Below are 21518 nucleotides of genomic sequence, written 5' to 3' on the forward strand. Positions count from 1 at the left end.
CCTATTGAAAAAAATTACGAGGAGAAAAAAAAAATCATGTCAAAAAAAAAATAAAAAAAAAAAAAATCCGCCAACATATACTGGAATCATTCGTGTACGTCCCGGAAAGTTACTATTACCAATTGCTTTTGGCATTGAACCTTCCAACTATTGACACAGCATGAAAATAACCTACTGATTGTGAAAATAAGGAAAAATAAAAAATAAAAAATAAAAAATACAAAAAAAAAAAAGGAAAAAGAGAGACGATGCTAATACTACCTTGCCAGTATTTCCGGCAACCTTCTCTTAAACTAGTCAGATCATTTACTAGCTATCATAGAGCCTATCAATCAGTGCATCCCATCACAGATGATTCGAAAGTAGCTGCTACTCCAATTCTAGAATATGAGAGATTGGTACGAATAGGAACACTTAGAAACGATGAGAATCAAAAGACCATCCTCAAAAGTTTATCCCATCTTCACGAGCATTTGCAAAGTTATACCCCTCCAAATGTTGATATGCCTCCAATAATCACCAATAATGCCTCCTCATTCAATTTCTCCAAGATGTTCAGCTTCGGAAAAAAAAGAAAATCAAAAGAAGCAATAGACTGCACAGAAGAAGATTTTCAAAAAATTCCACAAGGATTGTACCTTTGGGGTGATGTTGGATGTGGGAAAACGATGTTGATGGATTTGTTTTATTCAACCATTCCTCCTCATTTAACAAGGAAAAGAATCCATTTCCATCAATTCATGCAGAACTTGCACAAAAGATCCCACCAAATCATTTTGCAACATGGAAAGCAAGACATCGACCCAATTCCAATCCTTGCTGCAGAAATTGCGCAATCGGCTACAGTATTGTGTTTTGACGAGTTTCAAGTCACCGATGTCGCCGATGCCATGTTATTGCGCCGATTATTGATGGCAGTGCTTGCTCCTTCCCATGGTTTAATCTTATTTGCAACCTCCAACAGAGAACCCAATGATTTATACATCAATGGAATCCAACGAGAATCATTTATTCCGGCAATCAGATTGCTAGAGAAAAGAACTAATGTGATATACTTGAATTCTCCAATAGACTATAGAAGAATCCCAAAACCTATTTCGTCAGTTTACTATTGTCCTCAGCAAAATAATCCGTTCAATAAGGATTATTTTTCCCCAGAAATTGAACGAGAAAAAGCGTTTCATATCCATGAATGGTTTAAATATTTTTCGCAACAAATCCACAATACTGCCGATGGTACTGCCTCAGATGACGTTGTGACCAACGATAAAATCAAAGTTTGGGGTAGATATTTGGTTATTCCAAAATCAATTCCCGGGAAAATCGCCATGTTCACCTTTGAAGAACTTTGTGGCCGGCCTTTGGCTGCTGGTGATTATTTGGCGTTAGCTACCCACTACCCAGCATTTATTGTCACCGATATCCCATACTTATCAACCAACGTTCGTGATAAAGTTCGGAGATTTATTACCTTTTTGGATGCTGCCTACGATAATCATTGTCGATTGGCAACCACTGCGGCAAATTCATTCAATGGATTATTTGTTGATCAGAAATTGATCAATGTTAATAATCATTTCAATTTGGTTGATAATGCTCAATCACAAATCCAAGATTATAACAAAATCAAGGGAGGAAGTGCCATTAATAATTCATCTCTTAACAAGAAATCAACTGAAGAATTAGACAACTCAGACATTGACAAAAAGATACTCGATAAATCTAATGAAATGTTTTCACTAGACGAAGAAAAATTCGCCTTTGTCAGAGCATTATCTAGACTAACTCAAATGAGTACTACTGATTGGGTTAACTTTGAACGCTAACTTACATTGATTAAAATTTCATACGATCTGTACATAAGAATAGAATTAAAAGACGCTTCTAAATTTTTTTTTCTTTAGTATAAAACACAAAATATATTACAAAAGTTATATTACAAAAACGATAAACATTTTATCCGTATATAATGGCGCCAGATTATAATTCACTTCTTATGGAAACATATTTGGTTGAAGCTTCAATTGCTTGCTCAAGCTCTTTATTCTTCGAGGTCAAAGCTTCGCCAAGCTCAACAGCAAATCCCACAGCAGTATTTACCACATCACAAACAATGAAGAAGCCACAGATGAAACTTCCAATATCATAAACCACTGATAATGCTGATTTCTCCTGAATACCTGTTGCTGACAAATTAGTAATCGAAGATATGTTTGAGCTGTTGTTGGTAGTCGCATTAGTATCGACCATGTTTGAAGATACCACAGCATCACTAGAAATATTGTACCCCGCCAGTTGTTGGTTGCTGGCAGAAATTGCGTTATTAATTTCTTCATAGAATTCATTCCCAAAAATATTTTCAGAACTATTAAGATATTTATTTGTAACTGCAAATACTGAATTGAGATAAATAAATTGCCCTAGTACTAGGAGTGCTATGTTGAACTGCATTTTTTTTTTTTTTCTAATATTATTATTAACCCCAGAAATAGAAAGGAAAGTATCTGTCAAAATCGAATAAGCAAGAAGATAGTAGGTATAATTTAATGAATTTCATATAATATTATACTTGAAGCATTGCTGTCTGGCATCAATCGGCTATATTTTTTCGACATGCAGAAAGGGAATGTGGTCCACATACCCACCAAAAAGTACTCTTGGTAGAAAGGCAACCAAAAAGGAAATTTATGGCGCAGAGCATGCATATCGGTTTCTAAGTTTGAATAGCCATGGAATGGTTTATATTATGCAATATATATAAATATATCTATGACTATATATGCTATCTGGAAAGACAAAGTGTGGATTTTTCAGGGTTCATTTTTTTTTCCTTCATCGCAGCCTTGGAACAATATGAAAAGTCTTGATAGCTTTCTAATAATATCATCACTAATATTCATCAACCTACTACAAATAGGCCAATGCTACCCTATTGGTCTTTCATTATTAGAAAGAGGACAACAAGAAAACAATTACTATGCCCCGGTAACGTCAGGGCAGGTCACAATTTCAGTAGCAACAACTTCTATAAATCCCACACTTTTAGCCACTAATACATTCACAAGCGTACCATATACATCTAACTACACCAATGGTACCACTGATGGCTCAGATGGCATTCAAAATAAAGGGTTTTTCAGCGTCATTGGGAAATTTTTCAAATCGTTATTTCATATTGGGGAGTCAGCAACCACAAAAGCTCTAAAGAAAGCATTACCAATCTTGGAAAAAGCCAAAGCCGCCAAAGCTTTGCTCCCGGCACAAAAGTTTTATACTCTGTTGAGTACCGAGCAGAAATCCACATACTTGAAGTTGGGGCAAAGTGAAATTTCTAAGAGCAAGCTGGCATTTCAAAGTCTAAAGGATGCGGCTGGCGCGGCCGGCACAGCTTACAATGTGGTTTCCTTCACCACATCTTTGGCTTCGTCGAGCCAGGATTGATATAGCTATATACTTGATATAACCTAATACTGTACTATATTTCCTCTTTAAATATATTTCTTTTGTCATACTGATAGATTTTAGCGGCTCGCGATGTAAGGATGTCAGCATGCTGATGATCGGGTGTTTTTGACATAATTAGTAATAATAAAGCTAACTGCGTTCTCAAAATTTTCCCTACGAGGTCTTTAATACATTCCATAAAACAAACGGCCTACAATAACCATATAAATAAAGAAAAGAAAGTTAAAGATGTCACAACCAGTTGCTACTACTACCCCTACTTCTAAACCAAAGCCATGTTGTGTTTGCAAAGTGGAAAAAGCCACCAGAGATGAATGTTTATTGAAAAATGGCGAAGAATCCGGTAAATGTGATGGCATGATCACATCCTACAAGAAGTGTATGGCAGGCTATGGTTTCAAGATATAATTGCTACGCTTCATCTTAATCACTTAAGTCTTGCAAAATTACTGATAATGTGGATTACCAACTGCTAAAACAACAGTTTGTATTGTTTTATTTCAACATGTATATATATATATTTTCTCCTAGAACCTTCAGTCTTGGTTTCGTTCCATTTAACATAGGAAAGTAATGTGATTGAGATGGTTTTTCATTTTGTACTATACCATTAAATATTAAGAATAATAACGACTCTTCAGATTTTGAACTTCTAATAGATTGATTGTATGATGGCATGGTAATAAATCATAGCCTCACGGGGCTCATAATTCATATAAAGTATGGAATCAAAACTTGAAACGTTTTTTTTTTTTTGACAACATATATTTCACTTTACAATACCCACAATATTTGTGAATATAGTTGCTATCAAGTTGTTGCTATAAGATTGAAACTATTCTTGTTTATTTTGATTGTGGTGTAAAAGGCCAAAAAAAAGAAAAGAAAAGAAAATAAAGTCCAAAACCTGCGTGAATGGCCGAAGAGAAAACCGCCAAAGAAGTGGAGTCTTGTGATAAGGTCGACGAGAACCACAAAAGCAGCAACAATATTTTCACATTAGTATGGTGTGTCATTGGAATATATTCATCATTTCTTTCATGGTCTTATTTCCACGAAAGAGTATCTCTGACAAAATATAATGGTGAAAAGTTTCAGGCACCACTATTTATCCAATTGGTTCAGAATTTTTTTGCCTTTATCATTGGATTAATATACTTGAACTACAAATTTTCTAAGAAAGAAAAGATTATCAAAGAGAATGACAAATCTGTCCAGAGTTTTAGCTCATATCTTTTGGAATTTTATCGTGACAAAGACTTGATCAACACTTTGCTAATGGTATCAATTACTCAATCGATCTCCACCCCAGTAGGCAACTCTTCTTTAAACCATATTGATTTTGTCACGTATTTATTAGGGAAATCTTGCAAATTAATACCGGTTTTGATCATCCATACTTGTCTTTATAAAAGAAAGTTCCCACTTTACAAATACTTGATAGCGGTGATCATAACATTCGGGGTATTTCTTTTCTCTTATAAGAAACCCAGCGCAGTGGCTATCGCAACCGAAGGCAATTCTCTTCTAGGCATGGGCTATCTTTTCTTGTCATTGATATTAGATGGGTTGACCAATTCCACCCAAGATCAAATGTTTAGAAAATTCACCAAAATGACTGGTATTCATTTGATGGTTAGTCTAAACTTCATTTCTTTATTCCTTGTCTTATTTTATTCCATCGTTATTACCGACCAACTAAGTCGCTCCATTGAATTCATTTCTCAATACCCTGATGTGTTTTATAACAATATTTTATGGTACGCCATCTGTGGCTCCATTGGCCAGATTTTCATCTTTTTGACATTGGAAAGTTTCGATTCAATGATCCTTATCACCATCAACGTCACCAGAAAAATGTTCTCTATGATTCTAAGTTTAATCATTTTTAACCATCCTTTGAATGGTACCAAAGTCTTGGGGATTTTCTTAGTATTCTTTGGGATTAGTCTAGAATCTTATATTAAGTTGAAACAAAAAAAGACTCCTAAATAAGATAGAACCTAAATAAACAACTCTGGACATTATCGTGTCATTTTATTGTATGGAAAGCTAGATACAGTGTTTGTATTTGTATTTAATTCAGAAAACTTGTAACCTTTATTAATAAATAAACTATAAATTGAAACATAAAAAATTATTAAATTGGATATCAAAGGAAAAACACTCTTTTTTTTTATTGCCCATAAAAATAAACGATAAAAATAACAGTTTAAGCTTTTTTAAACCTGGTAGATCTTCTTAAAGGAGTAGGATCTTGCTTTGAAGCTTTTGGTGTATCTCGTTTCAGAACCAAATTTCTTCTCTTCTTGATTTTTTTCGATTCATTTCTGGCAACCTTCTTTTTCTTATTTTGCCTCTTGGTGGTGGTACCATCTGCAGATTCAGGCTCTTGTTTTGGTTTCTTTGTTTTCTTTTTTCCGTGAATCTTTTTTGGTCTCTCCATTGTTTTTGCCTTCTTCTGCGCTTGTTCCTTAAACATCTTTTTACTTCCACCTCTACTCTTTTCTTCTTCTTCCGGCTTATCTTGCTCCATTTCGTCTTCATTTTTCCCCTCTTTTACTTCTGTTTCCTCTTCCTCTTTTACTTCTGTTTCCTCTTCTGCTTTTACTTCTGCTTCGTCTTTGACCATTTTTTCATCCACTTCAACTGTTTTTCTATCATCATCTTTTCCTTGATCTTCCATTTTTCCAATGGTTTCCTCTCTCTCTTCTTTTAGGAGATCATTCTTACCCTGTGAGAATAATTCAGCTTGTTCATCAGTTTCCAGTTCCTTTTCTTTCGTTCGTCTTCGTTGATCGCGTTTTTTGCCTTCATTTTCGATCTTCTGGAAATCAGCAAGAAGACCTCTGACAGAAGTAGGAGCCTCAACTTTCCCACTAACAATATCATCCATCAATTGATGCTCAATCTTATCTTCCATATAGGCCTCGAGTTTTGACTCACCAAGGATTTTCCCATCCCTCATTCTCATATGGATCACATCTGGTTTTTCAATTTTAGATGGAGAGCGTTGAGTACTTTTCGGTTTTGAGACTCTTTTGCTTGGTGATTTGCTTCTACTGATTTTTGCCGGTGATTTGCTAAGGCCGCCCCTTTTTTTGGGGGACGTCTCAGCAATAGGTTGCAAAGTTTCATTTGGGTCGTTGCTCCGGACGCTCAACCTTCCTGAGCGTCTTAAAGTTGATGTATCGGGAATGAATGGTTTTGATGGAGAGTTTTCTTGTTGCAATCTACTAGAACGTCTCAATGTTGGAGTATCAGGAACCATTGACTTCTTTGGAGAACTTTCTTGTTGCAATCTACTAGAACGTCTCAATGTTGGGGGAGTACCAGGACTAACTGTTTTTGACGGTGAAGTTTCACCCTTTGGTGACTCCGGTACAGCTTCTTCTAGAGATTCCTGTTCTACTTCTTCTTCCACCTCTTCTTGTGCTTCTTGTTCAACTTCTTCTTGTGCTTCTTGTTCAACTTCTTCTTGTGCTTCTTGTTCCACTTCCTGTTCTATTTGTACTTCCTGTTGTACTTCCTGTTGCATTTGTTGTGACATTTCCTGTTTATCCTCATGTTCAACTTTTTGTTCAACCCCCTGTTCAACCTCCTTTGGAATTTCTTCTTGAATTCCCTCCTGGATTTCTTCTTGAATTCCCTCCTGGATTTCTTCTTGGATTCCCTCTTGGATTCCCTCTTGGATTTCTTCTTGGATTTCCTCTTCGACTTGTTGGGGTTCCTCTCCAATATTATCAGCTAACATTTCACTGGCCGGTAAGATTTCCTCAGCAACCATCTGCTCATCAGTCTCTTCAAGTTTAAGATCCTGGGGTTCTTCAATCTCAACATCAGTTAAATTCTTATCATCATTAATATCATACATAGCAGCATCTTCAATTTTGTGGTTGCTCAAGTTTTCTTCATCTTTTAGGTTTCCTGCATCCTCAGACTGATTGATGAATTCTTCCTTTTCGGTTTCTTTACTGTTTTCTAACAAGCCGTTCTCCGATGCAATAGGAACAGACTCAGTAGCAAATTCGACACTCCCATTATTTGTTTGCTGTTCTTTCTCAATCTCAATTCCGACTTGTGGCGACTCCTCTAAAGGCTTTTGGAAAATCTCTCGGGATTCGTATTCAATTGCTTCATTCACCTCATCACTAGAAGCCCCAACAGATTCCTCATTGTTATTAATAGTTGACTTTTCAGCCAGATCAGCAATTGCTATATTTGTTGAATTATCCTGCTTCTTTTCAAAAGAAGTATTTGAATACTCACTCTCTTGAGCCCTCACACCATCCAAGTTATTATTGCGCTGAGCAGTCGAAGCATTTGCACCAGGTTGTAAAATTGGGTTTGGGACATCTTCCATAAGAGAATTAAAGCTCTCAATATTAGACTCAATGGTTCTTCTTGGGAGCCACTTAAATATAAAACTCAATGGTCTGGCTGGCCCAGTTGTGTTGTTATCCACATCATTCAGGTTATCAATGCTTAATTTCAATTCATCTTGCTTATCATTCACGGTCTCTCCAAAGCTTTTAACATCACTAGCACCCAAGCCTGGAACCTCATTAGATACTTCTAGTTCGTTTTCAGATTGTTTTTCAACAGGGAGCTTTTCGTTTGAAACAAGTTCCTCCCGCGATGAATTATCTTGCACGGTTTCATTTTCTTTTGCACCATTGTCTACTGCAGGGATCGGTTCTTCAACTTCAATGATGTCTCCAGAATCACTGCGTGATCCTTCATCATTTGTACTTTCTGTCATTTCAACATCCTCATCATCAGATTCATCCTTTGATGTCTTAGTTTCTTCAGAAAATTTATTTTCGGCAATTTCGGCATGATTTTGCTGGTCTCCTTCCTCAATATCTTCGGCTGCTTTTTCTGGTTCATTCTCAAATATTTCATTAATACTTTCGACTGAGTCGAGACTCGAAGAAAATACAAACGATTTCAATGCTTTTCTGATTGCGCCTTTTGCTCTAGTTAACTTCAGGAACATTTCTTGTTGATTTTCTTCATTCGCATAGCTGATGCTTAGATTATCATGAGCTGCTTCAACTTCATCATTACTTTCAGAAATTTCATTTTTAAGTAAAGAGAGATCCTTTTCATCTTGATTTTCAATGCTCTCGTGCTTAACAACCAGAGAATCAGCTTCACTTGTATCTTCGGTAGTTTTTGAAGGGCTATCAGGAGCATCAATTTTGGATGTCGAATCTTCCTCTTCATTTTTTAAAGCGCCTTTATCTTCCAGGAAAGTTTCTACATTAACATCTGATTCGGCAGCGTTATCTTCATGAATATGTCCTTCTTCAACAGTATTTTCCACGATTGAACTTGATTCACCAACATCCTCTTTTGATTCATTTTTTGCTGGTTTTGAGAGCTGCTCAACTTCTTGAAGGGTCTTTTGCTCTTCATCTTCTTGAGCTTCTGCATTGCTCGTTAAAACCGCAATTGGGGAAAGTTCTTCAATCTCACTATCCCCATCAGTATCTTCAGTCAGTTCGTTGGAAGGAACCTCCGTTCCTTGAATTTTTGGTTCAATGTTCTCTTCACTTTTTGTATTATCATTAGGTGAAGCTTGATCTTCATTATTAGATCCCCAGAAATTGAAACTTTGTAAAAAAGATTTGAACCTCTTGTAAGATGTTTTTGGCTCATCTTCTGGAAGCTCAGCTTCTTCAAGTTTACGTTTACGGCCAGAATTAACATCGCTTTCAACTGTATCACCCTCAAGGGTATCATTAAGTTCATTGATGTGCTCAACTTTGATATTATCCGCTTCCTCAGTATCAACATTAACATCAACAAGCTCACTAAGCTGAGTAGAATCACCATCAACGGGAATTTCGATAACCTTATCTTGAATTTCCTGGTTATCTTTCTCAGGAATTTCCTGTACCTCATCTTCAACATTGGTCTGTTCCTCTAAATCTCTAGGCTCTTTCTGTAATATTCTTTCTTGCTTATTTTCATTCAGTTCCAAGCTACTGCTACCTTCACCACTAATAATTTCAATTGTTTTATCTGTGCCGCTACTATTATCACCATTGGAATCATTGTCCATGTCCCCATTTATATTATTGGCATCATTTTCATCTTCATCAATGTCCACGTGATCTGTTAAAATGTTCTCATTTTCAGAGACCTGAACTGGCACGATTTCTGGATCAGAAATATATTGTACAACCGAGGCATCCATTTCATTATCATGGTCAGTAACAATATCCTGCTTCTCAATTGATTCCTTTTCACTGGTTTGAGTTGCAGTATTCTCACTTATGGCCACATCTTCTCCTTGATCATCTTGATAAATTTCATGCGTTATACTTGTTGGAGTATTTTTCTCTTCACCGTTGAGTTCTTTGAATGAGTCCTCTATTTCCTTGTCGATCTGTTCCATCTCGTCCAGCAATTCTTGCGAAATCATTTCAGAGTCAGATTGCGGATACGAAACCAGAATTTCAACTCTCTTTTCAAAAATTTTGAGGTCTCCATCATTAGAAATTGCGGAGTTCCATTCTAACACAGGCTCTGTGGCTTTTACAGTGGCAGTGTCCATTTCAGTTGTTAGTAAATCTGATACATCTTCAACTTGAATGGTCGATGTCAAATTCTGAAGTATTGGCAATGGTTCAAGCTCTCTTTCCTCAATAATTGGGGTTGCCATTTCTTCAATTATATTCTCATTGAACTCGGTCAAAATCACCGGCTCAAGGACTGGAGAAGTTTGCTCTTCGATCAATGGCTCGACATCTATTGGCTCAGATAATTCATCTTCACTTGAAGACACTTCAACTGCTTCCATGTTTGCACTCATTATTATTGTCACAGATTCAGCTACAATTTCCTCCTCAATGATTGGCTCTTGTATTTCAAAATCTTCCTCGACAAAAGTAATTCCAGAAGTGTTTTCTATTGGCTGAGTGTATGGTGATTGAGGCTCCTCGATCTCAGGTTGGGGCTCCTCGGGTTCCTCCATTAACGTGAATCCAATATTCTCCAGAACTGATTCTTGCTCCTTTTGTTCTTCTTCTTCTTCTTCTTCTTCTTCTTCTTCTTCTTCTTCTTCTTCTTCTTCTTCTTCTTCTTCTTCTTCTTCTTCTTCTTCTTCTTCTTCTTCTTCTTCTTCTTCTTCTTCTTCTTCTTCTTCTCGTTCTTGTTCTTCATTGATGCTTTTTGTTGTTCCGGTAGCCTCTGCATTATCCATGTTTTCCATTTGTTGTATCTCAGAATAGTTATCCATTTCTTCACTTTCAGCACCTTTATCTGGATTATTGTCGATCTCATTACTTTGAGCAAACGTAATACTATTATCATCTGAATGCTCAGGTGAATTCAGGTCATCTTCTATATTTTGTTCAATAACTTCACTCTCATCGTCATTCTCTTTAGGAGATTCTTGTCCAAGTGACTCAATGCCATCGGTTGTTTCCTTTTCTGACATCAAAGAATCAGTATTATCATTTATACCAATGAGAAAAATTTCTTGTTCATGTTTATTATCAATTTTTACTTCAAGGTTTTGTGAGGCGCCAGCGAGTACTTCTGTACTGAAAGAAAAGGGATCAATTCTACCAAATGCGCTAGGCGGTGGAGTTGACAGCAATCCTTGATTCCCTTCTTCATTTTCGGCTTCGGAATCAGAATATTGGATATCGGAATCATTGAGAATTTCAGTGCCTTGAAGGGCTTCTGTATCTTTGTTTTGGTCTTGATTTATTACATTGACAGGTTGTGAATCAATCGATCTATCGTATGTATGACATTCTGCCTCTTCCTGTTCTTTCTCACTGTTGATTACCATTTCTTGATCTTCTTGATAAAAATCTTCGAGCAATGGATTATCATTTTGATAATTTGGGTCAGCTTCGTCCAGTATAACCTCTGTAGAATTCATCCATTGGCCCTGAGAATCATCTGAAGGGCTCTTGATATCTTTTGAGCGACTCGCTAATATTGCTTGGGCTAATATTTGATTATCATCATAATCATTGTAATCTGAATACTCTTCTTGTCTCATGTCACTTTCTTTAATATCCTGTTCTTCTGGATATTCATCTTCTCCTCTTCTGTCTTCATCCGATTTTTCGCTATATTTCTCAGTAGGCATGTTTTCCTCTCTATCCAGTTCATCAATATTTATAACATCTTGGAGTATCCGAGTGTTCCCTGAGTTGTCATCATATGTTGAGAAATCCTGGGCGGTATAGAATTGGTCCTGATACGAGGTTCCGTATGTTGTATTGTACGATTGACTGCCAAGCTCGTTCTGTTGCTCTTGTTCTGGATTTTGACCTTCGTACTCTTCTTCATCTTCGTCTGGTTGATCATATCCAGTATCATACTCTTGATAGTATTCATCGTCATCATTTTCTTCTTCTTCTTCCTCGTCTTGCTGACTTAATGGATTCCTTACCGATTCATACGGGTTCAAAGAGCGATCTCTTAGCCTCAAAGGTTGGTTCAGACTATTATTTTGCTCGTCATCATCGGACAATGAAATAATAACAACGTCTTGTTCCTCTTCGATACTATTTTCATCCAACTCTGGTTCATCATCATATTCATTTTCTATTTCGGCATTTTCTTCATCGTGTTCAGAATTATCATCTTCACTTTCAACAACATTCATACCCCAGTTTAGAGGTGCCTCACCATTGTTTTCTTGATCTTCAGCATCCACGCTTTGGTCCAAGTAAGCTTCATTTTCATTCTCTATCGAATGATTATCACTCTTCGAGCTTTGGTATTGTTCCTCGATATCATCGACTGCATCCTCCTCGGCAGACTTTTCTTCTGAGTCTTGCTCATCATTTGCTGATTCTACTTCGTGGTTTTCTATCGACTGCTCTTCCTCTGATGGGGTTTCACTTACAGACTCACTATTTTGGGCATCTGAAAACTTCTGCACAGTTAACAAATTTTCCTCATTCAGAGAGCTCAATTCATTGAAAAAAGTTCCCAATTTTTTAAAATTTCTGAATCTCAACAATTCCTCATCAGATTTTTGTTTCAATTCAATCATTCGCTTCTCTTCATCCAATTCGCATTCAAAATTGTTTTCCAAATCTTTCTGTTCCTGTAGAATATTTTTGGCCCTGAGTTTCAACGAAACCATCCAATCAAGGAGAGCATCATCTTTGCATTCACTGTTTTCCGAATTGACCTTATTTCCTCCGGGCATTTTCTTAGTGTATTGTATTGGTGTTGTGAAATGAGATAATAACGATTAACAATCACCAGTATTTGTTCATCTGCGGGATTCGCTGTTTATGGTTTCCTTTTCTGATGAGGTTTGAGCTTTCACTCACTTTTTGGGAAGTTGCTGCACTATTAACAATAACAATAAAGTTATTATTGTTTCAATACTGTTGTTGGAAAAGACCTCAGTAGTAAGTAAGCAATTAAATCAAATAAATATTTATTGCACCTTCAAAATCTTGTCACCCGGCTAATGAAATATTAAGAACCCCCGGGTAAATGATTATAGACAGAGGTACCATGTAGACGGATGAAAAATGATTTCTGTAAACGTTTCATCAATTGATTTTAGAACCAACTCAGTGATTTAGCCTAAAGTTGGAAGGTTATCAGCAAAACCGTGTGTCAACAATGAGCACAATCATTAATAATGAACCATCGGGGATGGCGAATATCAAGAAAGTGAAAATATCTTACTATGATCCTTTCAGCGTTTACCCTAAAATCCAAAAGGATCTTGATTCGAAGCTTCCATTAACCAACTTGCATTGGAAAGCCTCTGAAAAGTCACCTTTGAGATCTATTCCGTGTTTAGATGTGGAGCTTGTGGAAGAAATTCCGAAGTCTATCAAATCTACACCATTAGTCAAAACCATCGATGATCAAATGCAAAAGAAAATAACTAGAGACCCAGTGTCGTTACTAAAAAGAGCATCGACAATCATGAAAACTGGAAATGACAGTAGTATTGAAGGCAGTGGCTTTGATCTAGTGACAGAACCAATTCAAAAAGTGGAAGATTCTACCAATGAGTCTGCTCTCACTGATTTAACTAAATCCATTAATGACAGCTACTTAAAGATCATGTTTTTTGAAGCGCAGAACATAGATCAGTACAAGCTGAATGTGAGACCCTTTATCAAAGAATGGTTCAAGCAATCGATCGACAGCTCCAAGTTGCCAACTGACTGGTTGCTTGTTTTCTATCTTTCTCAAGGAGGAAAAGATGATTATACCACTGCATTCAAATATGGTCTTTTGGATAAAATAAAACTTGATTTCAATAATTATAAAAATGGATCCTTTTTAGATGATCATGCCCCATCCTCAAGTAATAGCGGGGTAAATAGTACAAATGCCCTAAAGATCTTGAAAATTAAGCACGATTATGCCAATACTACGGAGTATAATCAAGGTTGGAATGCATTATTTTCTAGTATCAAGACTGGTGTCTTAAACACTTTCACGGAGAGAATTAATTTCTTTGAGTACAAGATTGATAAATTCTTAAATTCTTGTGCCCCTCCTGTCGATGATGTGAAAAGTAAGAGAATCAGCAAAATTGATAACGGGCCTAATTTTGCCAGCGAAATGAACATTGGGCTATATTTTTTGATGAATGAAAATTTGGGTATATTATATCATGATTTGAGCTTGTATGAGGACTCATTAACCCAGTACGACAACTTGCAGAAAATCTTTCAATTCTATTTGCAAAGGCATGGAGACAGCAATCTTCCTGTCAAATTTCTCAATGAAGTGGGGTTTGAAAGCAATTTTGAACAAAATCCATTTTATTTCAATATCTTCAAGTCTATCAAAGAAAGCTCGTTTAATGAAGGTGAAGAAAAAGTTCATGAACTCAGTAACAGCACTTACGAACAAATTGCTCCGATGGTTTTCGAATCATTAACTAATTTCAATAATTCCATATTTGATCAATTGAGAAAAAGAATTTTAAATAATGCAGTATCATATTTTGATTTGAAAAACTATTTCTTTTTGAAGGAAATCACTTTAATTAACTCTATTCTTTTCAATAGCTTTTCCCAATTATCGTCAACTCCATCGGTAAATTCCGTTTACATTCACGATTTGTTGAAAAGATTGAAAACTTTTGTTGTTGACACCCTTTTTGGAATTTTGAATTTTAAATCAAAAGAGGCTAGCAGCTTTGATACTTTCAAATTGATAGAATATTGCTTCACTATGGTTGATAATTACTTGTTATTTATCAATGAATACTTTTTTAAACCACCACAAAAGGCAAGTAACAATCAATACCCTAACTTGCCTCCTCTTGGAAATAAAGCACACTCTGTATATTCCCAGAATAAGGATATTAATGATACCATCGGAGAGTTGAGATTAATTCAAAGATTCTTTTTGGTCATGCTCGGCAAATTTTACGAGTACAAGCTTGATAATATTTTTATTGATAAATCGGTGGATTACAAGCTTTCACAATGTATTTCTCAGGCAGAGTATTCCACTGAAGCATTTCAATTTGACCATCCATTGTTGACCAGGGTTTTCAAATCATTCGAGAACTACGGGAAATATTTCAAATATTTAACGGAATCTGCAATTGGGAATTTTAACGTATCTGACAAACCACGAACCGTTGATATTTTATCAATTGATATTGCACTTCTCAATTATCAAATTGGTAATTATACTGATAGCTTAAATGTTTTACTTAATTGTCCAAATTTCTATAACGAACAAGGTTGGGAGTATATTGGATTTTATCTATTGCAAGTGTTCATCAATTGTTTGGAAAAAGTCATGCAAAAGAATGATACTGACTTGCAAAATCTAACTTCTGATGATAAAGATGAGCTTGAGAAATTAGCAGAGACCGTTTCATATAACAAAGTGTTGCTTTGCAAATCGTATTTGGATCTCATCTCCACCCTAATTGACTCATCAAATCCTGCAGCCGGTAAAATGACAGAAATTTCTTTGTCATCAGAAAGTATTTGCTCAAACTCCAATTTTGTCAATAATAATTTGGAAAATATAAACAAATATTTAACCAATCCTTCTGAAATCGATCGTGTGATTAAAAAATTATTGAGTTTGAAGAACGAAATTAGTCTTGAATATGATGTTAGTAAGATATTCAAATATAAGATAGACCCTTTTGTGAACAGTCAAGAAAAGAACTCTTATAATGTTGAAATTGAGGTTGATAATTTTGCTATGTTCCTAACTGAAGTTGGTGAAAACGAAGATGAGCGAATACTTGACTTTGACAAAATTGAATTGGTTCTTCAAAATATTGTTGATAGAGATGAGGTAGTGAAATTCAGTTTGGACAAAGCAGATTATAATGATGAACAAGTGATTAAGGACAAATTCTATTTCAAGAAGGGAAAAAATAAGTTTGCCCTAGAATCCAGAGATATAATTGTTGGCAGATTTGGTATTAAGGAGCTTAAGATTGCTATTGGCGGTATTACCCTCGTTAAGAATCATATTTCCACTAGAAGTATGTTATTTGGTCAAACAGAAACCGATGGTTCAGTTAAAGATAACTCTGTCCAAGGCAGTATTGACGAAAAAAAATTTGACGATCTGGAGGATGAATTAATTTATGACTTCAAGACTATCATTCTTATTCATCCGTACATCAGCAATGTCCATTTTGAATTGAAAAATCCATTGAAGCTAAATTTGAACTATAAGCAATTTTTGCTCAAGATCAACGTCGGTGATTTTGAAATTGAACAAGGAACTTTAGAATTCAGTACTGAGTCCGACGGTTTCCAATTGATTGGCAACGACTTGCAAGCAGTTCTGAAAAAAAGGGTCCCGAAGTATCTTGACTCTCAGGAATTTGATTATGATGATGATAGCTTATTTGATAGTAACTCTATTGACCCAATTGAAATTTCGGCAATCAACAATAATGAAAATGACCAGATCATTTATAAAATTGGTAAAGTTACTGCCAATTCTATTGTGGAAATTACAATTCCTTATGCCATTAAAGAGTCTAAGACTTCAGCAGGTGGATCATCAGCCATTAAGAACCTCATCAATTTGAAAACTAAAATGACATATACCTCGGATAACAAGGAACATTCTTTGACTTCTTATCAAGATTTAAATACCACCTTGACCATTGCGGTGTCGGTACAAGATACTTTCAAATCTGACAGATTGTTTTCCAAATTTTCGGTAGGAACTGCCGATCTACGAGCACCAATCAGAATTTTATCTACCGATTTGTTATCAAATGAAAAGTATAATACTTCAACTTCCATGAAGACAGGTCCTTTGGTTGCATTTGGTGAGCAACCAGTGTCTTATTTCTTTAAAATCGAACCTGTTGAAAAAGATTATATTACGAAAGAAAAGGATTCCTTGAAATTAATAGTGAATTATAGAAACCTAAGTGAAGAGATTTTTGAAGGTGTTTGGAAATATTTCAAAGAAACGTACTTGCTAAACAGATCCAATGAAACTCAAAAGAATCATATTTCCAAGTATATTTTGTTGTTAAAAGATTACTTATTCAAATTATTAAGATTTGATTTAAATGAATACGCATTATTCAATAATATCAAGATCAAACATTTCGACATTCTTGAATTTGCTGAGCTTTTTGCTCATTTCTTCCCGGAAGATAGGTCAAAGTATCTTGAAATCTTCAAGAAATTCATTGACTCTTTGAAACAATCAAAATTGGATTTGCCTATTGAAGATTTCAAGTATATCAATTCTATAGAGAGACATGGCAATGAAGAGATTCACAATAAGGAAACCGAGATCAACGACTTCTTCAAAGGTATCAACAGGGAATTGTTCATTAGTGTTGCGATTCCTTTAGTTCAAGTTGTTCATAACATTCATCTTGAATTTGATAACAAAAGTCAATATGTTGTCGGGGAACCGATTACTAGTACTTTCAAAATCCAATCACTAGTTAATTGGCGCGGTGATAAGGATGCCAATGACTCCGTTAGCTCTTCCGAAAAAGGTCAAAAGAAGAAGAGAGTGGCTTTTGAAGATCCAAATAAGGATTCTATGACTGAGCACTTCCAACTTGATTTTGTTGGTCCTCAAGAGAATTGGCTCATTAGTGGTAAGAAGAAATTCCAGTTTTCAGTCAATAAGCAAGGTGAAAACGGTAATAGCAAAATGTGTCAAAATGATATTGAATTGTTTTTGATTCCTTTGAAGATTGGTAAATTGGTTTTACCTAAAATTGAAATCAAATCAATCAACAATCACTTAAATGATGATTTCTCAATGGAAGTCGATTACAAAAACAGCTCTCAAACTATATTAGTGGTTCCAAATCTTGATAGGGTAACATTTGCATTTTAGCTATATATATTTCTTTGTTTTTTATTCTCATTTCTTTTCTACAACGGTACTTAGCTTTGTTTTCTTGGAATAAATCTATGAACAATATATTATATATTTTTCAGTTTTTGGTGTAGTATTCTTTCTCTCTTATGCTTATCTTATCCATCATATTGGTATACGAATGTGTAAAAAAAAAAATCACTGCACTACCCGGCTCCCATGGGCCAATTATTTTGTGTTCTTTTGTAAGTGAGAAAAAAATACCAAAATTAACAAGATGGAGTGGAGTATACCTATAGGTTTGGAGATCAATAGAAAGATAAACAGTGAAAATAGCCATTTCTTCAGAAAGATGTCAGTTACAGAATTCCCACCTTTGCGTATGTTTCTTTTTTTCGTATCCGTTTTTTTTACGTTACTGTTCTTTGTGCCATGATAATGCAGATTGAAAAATCATTAAATATTACGATTGGGTATTTCAAAAGATCTATAATCATGATAATAATAGCAATAGTAATTATTACAATAATAATGAATGATAAGAAGGAGTATAGTATTTGTGGTGGTGGTGGTGGTGGCGAGTGGACCTGCCTCATAATTTAGGGACCTAACATTTCGACTAACAAAAAACATAAAGTCTCTAATGAAGAGATGAAAAAGAATAAAATCCCATTGGCCTACCGTGATAGATGTGCTGGGTTATTGGTTCCACTCAATAAATGTCGTAAAGAAGGTTGGTATATGCCATGGAATTGTGTGAACGAACGTCATGCTTATGAAGAATGCCAATATTTGGACTTCAAGAGAAGAGTCAAGGAATTGGAAGAATTGAAAGAAAAACTTAAACAAGAACAAAAGAGCGATTAAATCATTTGAAAAACAATATTGATCAATAGCGACTCATTGGTGAAGAGAAAAGAAGGAAGCTCAAACTTATAGCACTATAATCAAAAAGTTAACTTTGATTTTAAAGACCCCTAATGAATGAATGATTGTGAGAACCTATTCATGTGTTGTTGCATTTGTGTAATTATCTGCAGAAAGTATATGTCCATCTATTATAAGGCAAGGTGTTCAGTGTTTTCTTTTTTATTTTTTTTTTTTCAAAACATTTTTTAACCTCAAATTTTTGACAATGTTGTATAATCCTACACCTGTCAATCAATTACCTTCATCTCCTTCTTTAAATTTTGCATTATTATTTTTTTCTTGGTCCATTAATTCATATTATAGTATAATAATTAATTCGGAAAAGAGAACAGTATTTTATTCGGTGAAATCAATCTATGTATTCTTAAGAGTACTGGTATTGTGATTTTGTTTTCTCCCATGTAAGTCAACTATGATTGATCAAAAAAGGCTATTGATTTTTTTTTGTCCTTATCGTATACCCGATATGACAGTTATCAATCTTTATTGGTAATAAGAAAGCCAAGGGTGGTTATCTGCCACAAAACTAACTAATCTTGGGATATATTGAAGGAGCTCTCATCAATTATAAAAGCAAAATTCGTTGTTTATTAAATTTCATTAGTTTGATAATAATGCCGTTACATCCAACAAGAAACATATAATAACTGTAAGGTAAAACTTTATCTCCATAGCGGCCAGAAGAAGTCTAATACTAGATCTCTGTAGAAGACGCCAATTAAAGCACTAGTTTGGGCTATTCAGGTTTCTAACTATATTTCAATCTTGCATATTTGCTTCGATTAATCTTTATCATTAACTTCTTGTATCAAAAAATAAAACTCATTTGGTTCCGAGACCAAATCTTTCTTGTTCATTTCTTTAGACTCAGATGCTGATGCTGACACATTAATATCAATATTCGCATTTTTTAAGGTAGCTTGTCCCCATTCATATCCCCAATTTGTTAATAATAGCAGGAATCTGTAAGGGGTTTGGGTTTCATAGAACCAGCTATAACATTCCAAAAACGAAGAAAGGATCCCATTTTACTCAATAATACAATACGCCTGTCTCGAAAACCTCAACTCCCTAAAAAAAGCTGCTTTGAAAGAATAGAAGCTTTCTTCAGTCTTTTTTATTCAATTTTTCTCCATAACTATGATCAAGTGTCGAAGATTATCTGTAGAGGCAGCAGTGTCTCATATTTCTCGTCATTTGGATTTATTTTCCATGTGAACATCACATCACATGTATGTAGATCAAAGCAACCAACTATTTCAAAAAAAAAAAAAAAAAATACAAATCAATTTCCTGGAGTCGCGCATTTCGCTTGATTGAAATATGAGGTAATTCGCTGAATATGTTTCATAGATAGCTGATTGGAGGGCCTCTTCCACTATCACTAAAATTATCAAACCTGGCGACAAGGATAAAGAAAGCTGTTGTTCTTTGGTGATTGAAAATAAAGGATTTTTGTGAACTGACACAAAAACTAGCATCAGGGTTTGACAAAAAAAAACTTTATTATATTCAAATATTAGGGAACAATAAATGTAGTACAAAATCAACTCATCCTTATTCCTTACCAGGTGATGAGAGCCAACATGCCTTTCATCTATTTCGCTAATTATGATATTTTTCTTTCAATCCAGTTGATATGGTTGTTTCATGTCATTCTGTTATTTAATTTCCTTGTGACACAACTTCTATATTTTTGATCTTCTTCTTCTTCTTCTTCTTCTTCTTCTAAGTTGCTTGACCGGTTAAGAACAACAAACTGTAAACTCTATTTGTGAGGAAGCAAGGTTCGCAAAATGCTTTGCGCACGCGGAACTGTTCTCCATAGAAATAACCGTGCAACTGGATCAGCCCTTATTTAAGCGAGGTGGAAAACTAGATGTCAAACACTAAAATGAGAACAACCTCCAGGAATTAAAGCCTAGGGAATAAGTATCCAGTATCATCTAGGAAATCCAGAATAGAAAACGTACAATGTGTTTCTCTTTCCCCACAAAAGCCCCTGGCATATCTGGAACTTAATTCAATTTAAAGTGAGTATCAGTTAATTTTTGCGAGCGCTTTTGTTTCGATAGGAAACAAACCCTATTCAAGTATCCAAAATCTTCACTTAAGGAGGAGGGGCGTTAACGTGTCCTTATTCAACTCTTTTACATACATTTTTGGGTATCGGCATTGAAACAACAATGTATTACGCAAGGATGCACCAGAGCATCTGGGTTTCTACAACGTTTATGTTTCAATACAATATAACATAGATATTCCATTACCCTATTGCTATAGGGGTTTTGAAATTTTCCATATCTATGGTCTCAGTTATCTTATCTTCATCCTGGATGCCTCTATTCAGGTTAAACACCTTCAATACATTTATTTTTGCGGAATAGGATACATTTGCTTCTCAAGAACAACAATAATAACAATTATTTTTTTTTTTTTTTTATTTTCAATATTGCGGTAACAATCATCCCGATGAAAATTTAGTGTCTTGGAAAGAAATACGCCAACAATAAACGCAGCCTGTTAATACATATCGTGACTACTGTGCAGAACGTTTTGGATCATTCTACAGATGCGATGCTTTGTTTTGCTTTACATGCAGAAACACAAAGAGCCAGAATCAACAAGTTGATGTCCATGTATGTATGCATTGCGACACTGAAATCTGAAAAATGCCCCGTATTGAAGAAAATTAAAAAAAAAACAAAAAAAAAAAAAGCTGCTAAAGTTTTTTTAGTTTACCAGCTTTTCTACATATACGATTTTTGTTTTGCTGTTTTCCTCCTGTTTTTTCTTCTAGAAATTCATGAACATGG

The 21518-nt window shown here is 35.2% G+C and overlaps 8 protein-coding genes across 8 annotated transcripts; 6 read left to right on the top strand and 2 right to left on the bottom strand. All coding sequences in view use genetic code 12, as the record gives it.

Moving 5' to 3' along the window:
- Positions 1-248: 248 nt before the first annotated feature.
- On the top strand, positions 249-1826 carry AFG1 (Afg1p; the record flags this gene model as incomplete). The annotated part of the gene is made up of 1 exon (XM_064996963.1): positions 249-1826. One exon carries the CDS (start codon positions 249-251, stop codon positions 1824-1826), a length of 1578 nt encoding a protein of 525 aa, XP_064853035.1.
- Positions 1827-1980: 154 nt separating this feature from the next.
- On the bottom strand, positions 1981-2451 carry DASC09_033650 (uncharacterized protein; the record flags this gene model as incomplete). Its single annotated transcript, XM_064996964.1, has 1 exon — positions 1981-2451. One exon carries the CDS (start codon positions 2449-2451, stop codon positions 1981-1983), a length of 471 nt encoding a protein of 156 aa, XP_064853036.1.
- Positions 2452-2853: 402 nt separating this feature from the next.
- Positions 2854-3441, top strand: DASC09_033660 (uncharacterized protein; the record flags this gene model as incomplete). Its single annotated transcript, XM_064996965.1, has 1 exon — positions 2854-3441. The coding sequence occupies one exon, from the start codon at positions 2854-2856 to the stop codon at positions 3439-3441; it is 588 nt and encodes a 195-aa protein (XP_064853037.1).
- Positions 3442-3693: 252 nt separating this feature from the next.
- Positions 3694-3873, top strand: COX17 (copper metallochaperone COX17; the record flags this gene model as incomplete). Its single annotated transcript, XM_064996966.1, has 1 exon — positions 3694-3873. One exon carries the CDS (start codon positions 3694-3696, stop codon positions 3871-3873), a length of 180 nt encoding a protein of 59 aa, XP_064853038.1.
- Positions 3874-4380: 507 nt separating this feature from the next.
- On the top strand, positions 4381-5460 carry HUT1 (UDP-galactose transporter HUT1; the record flags this gene model as incomplete). Its single annotated transcript, XM_064996967.1, has 1 exon — positions 4381-5460. The coding sequence occupies one exon, from the start codon at positions 4381-4383 to the stop codon at positions 5458-5460; it is 1080 nt and encodes a 359-aa protein (XP_064853039.1).
- A 217-nt stretch (positions 5461-5677) lies between these two features.
- DASC09_033690 (uncharacterized protein) lies at positions 5678-12655 on the bottom strand (the record flags this gene model as incomplete). The annotated part of the gene is made up of 1 exon (XM_064996968.1): positions 5678-12655. The coding sequence occupies one exon, from the start codon at positions 12653-12655 to the stop codon at positions 5678-5680; it is 6978 nt and encodes a 2325-aa protein (XP_064853040.1).
- Positions 12656-13083: 428 nt separating this feature from the next.
- TRS130 (transport protein particle complex II subunit TRS130) lies at positions 13084-17790 on the top strand (the record flags this gene model as incomplete). Its single annotated transcript, XM_064996969.1, has 1 exon — positions 13084-17790. The coding sequence occupies one exon, from the start codon at positions 13084-13086 to the stop codon at positions 17788-17790; it is 4707 nt and encodes a 1568-aa protein (XP_064853041.1).
- A 259-nt stretch (positions 17791-18049) lies between these two features.
- DASC09_033710 (NADH dehydrogenase [ubiquinone] 1 beta subcomplex subunit 7) lies at positions 18050-18639 on the top strand (the record flags this gene model as incomplete). Its single annotated transcript, XM_064996970.1, has 2 exons — positions 18050-18152; positions 18410-18639. The coding sequence occupies 2 exons, from the start codon at positions 18050-18052 to the stop codon at positions 18637-18639; spliced, it is 333 nt and encodes a 110-aa protein (XP_064853042.1).
- Between the last annotated feature and the right edge of the window lie 2879 nt (positions 18640-21518).

Source organism: Saccharomycopsis crataegensis, assembly GCF_037102585.1.
Source record: "Saccharomycopsis crataegensis DNA, jcf7180000000084, whole genome shotgun sequence".
Taxonomy (NCBI): Eukaryota; Fungi; Ascomycota; class Saccharomycetes; order Ascoideales; family Saccharomycopsidaceae; genus Saccharomycopsis; species Saccharomycopsis crataegensis.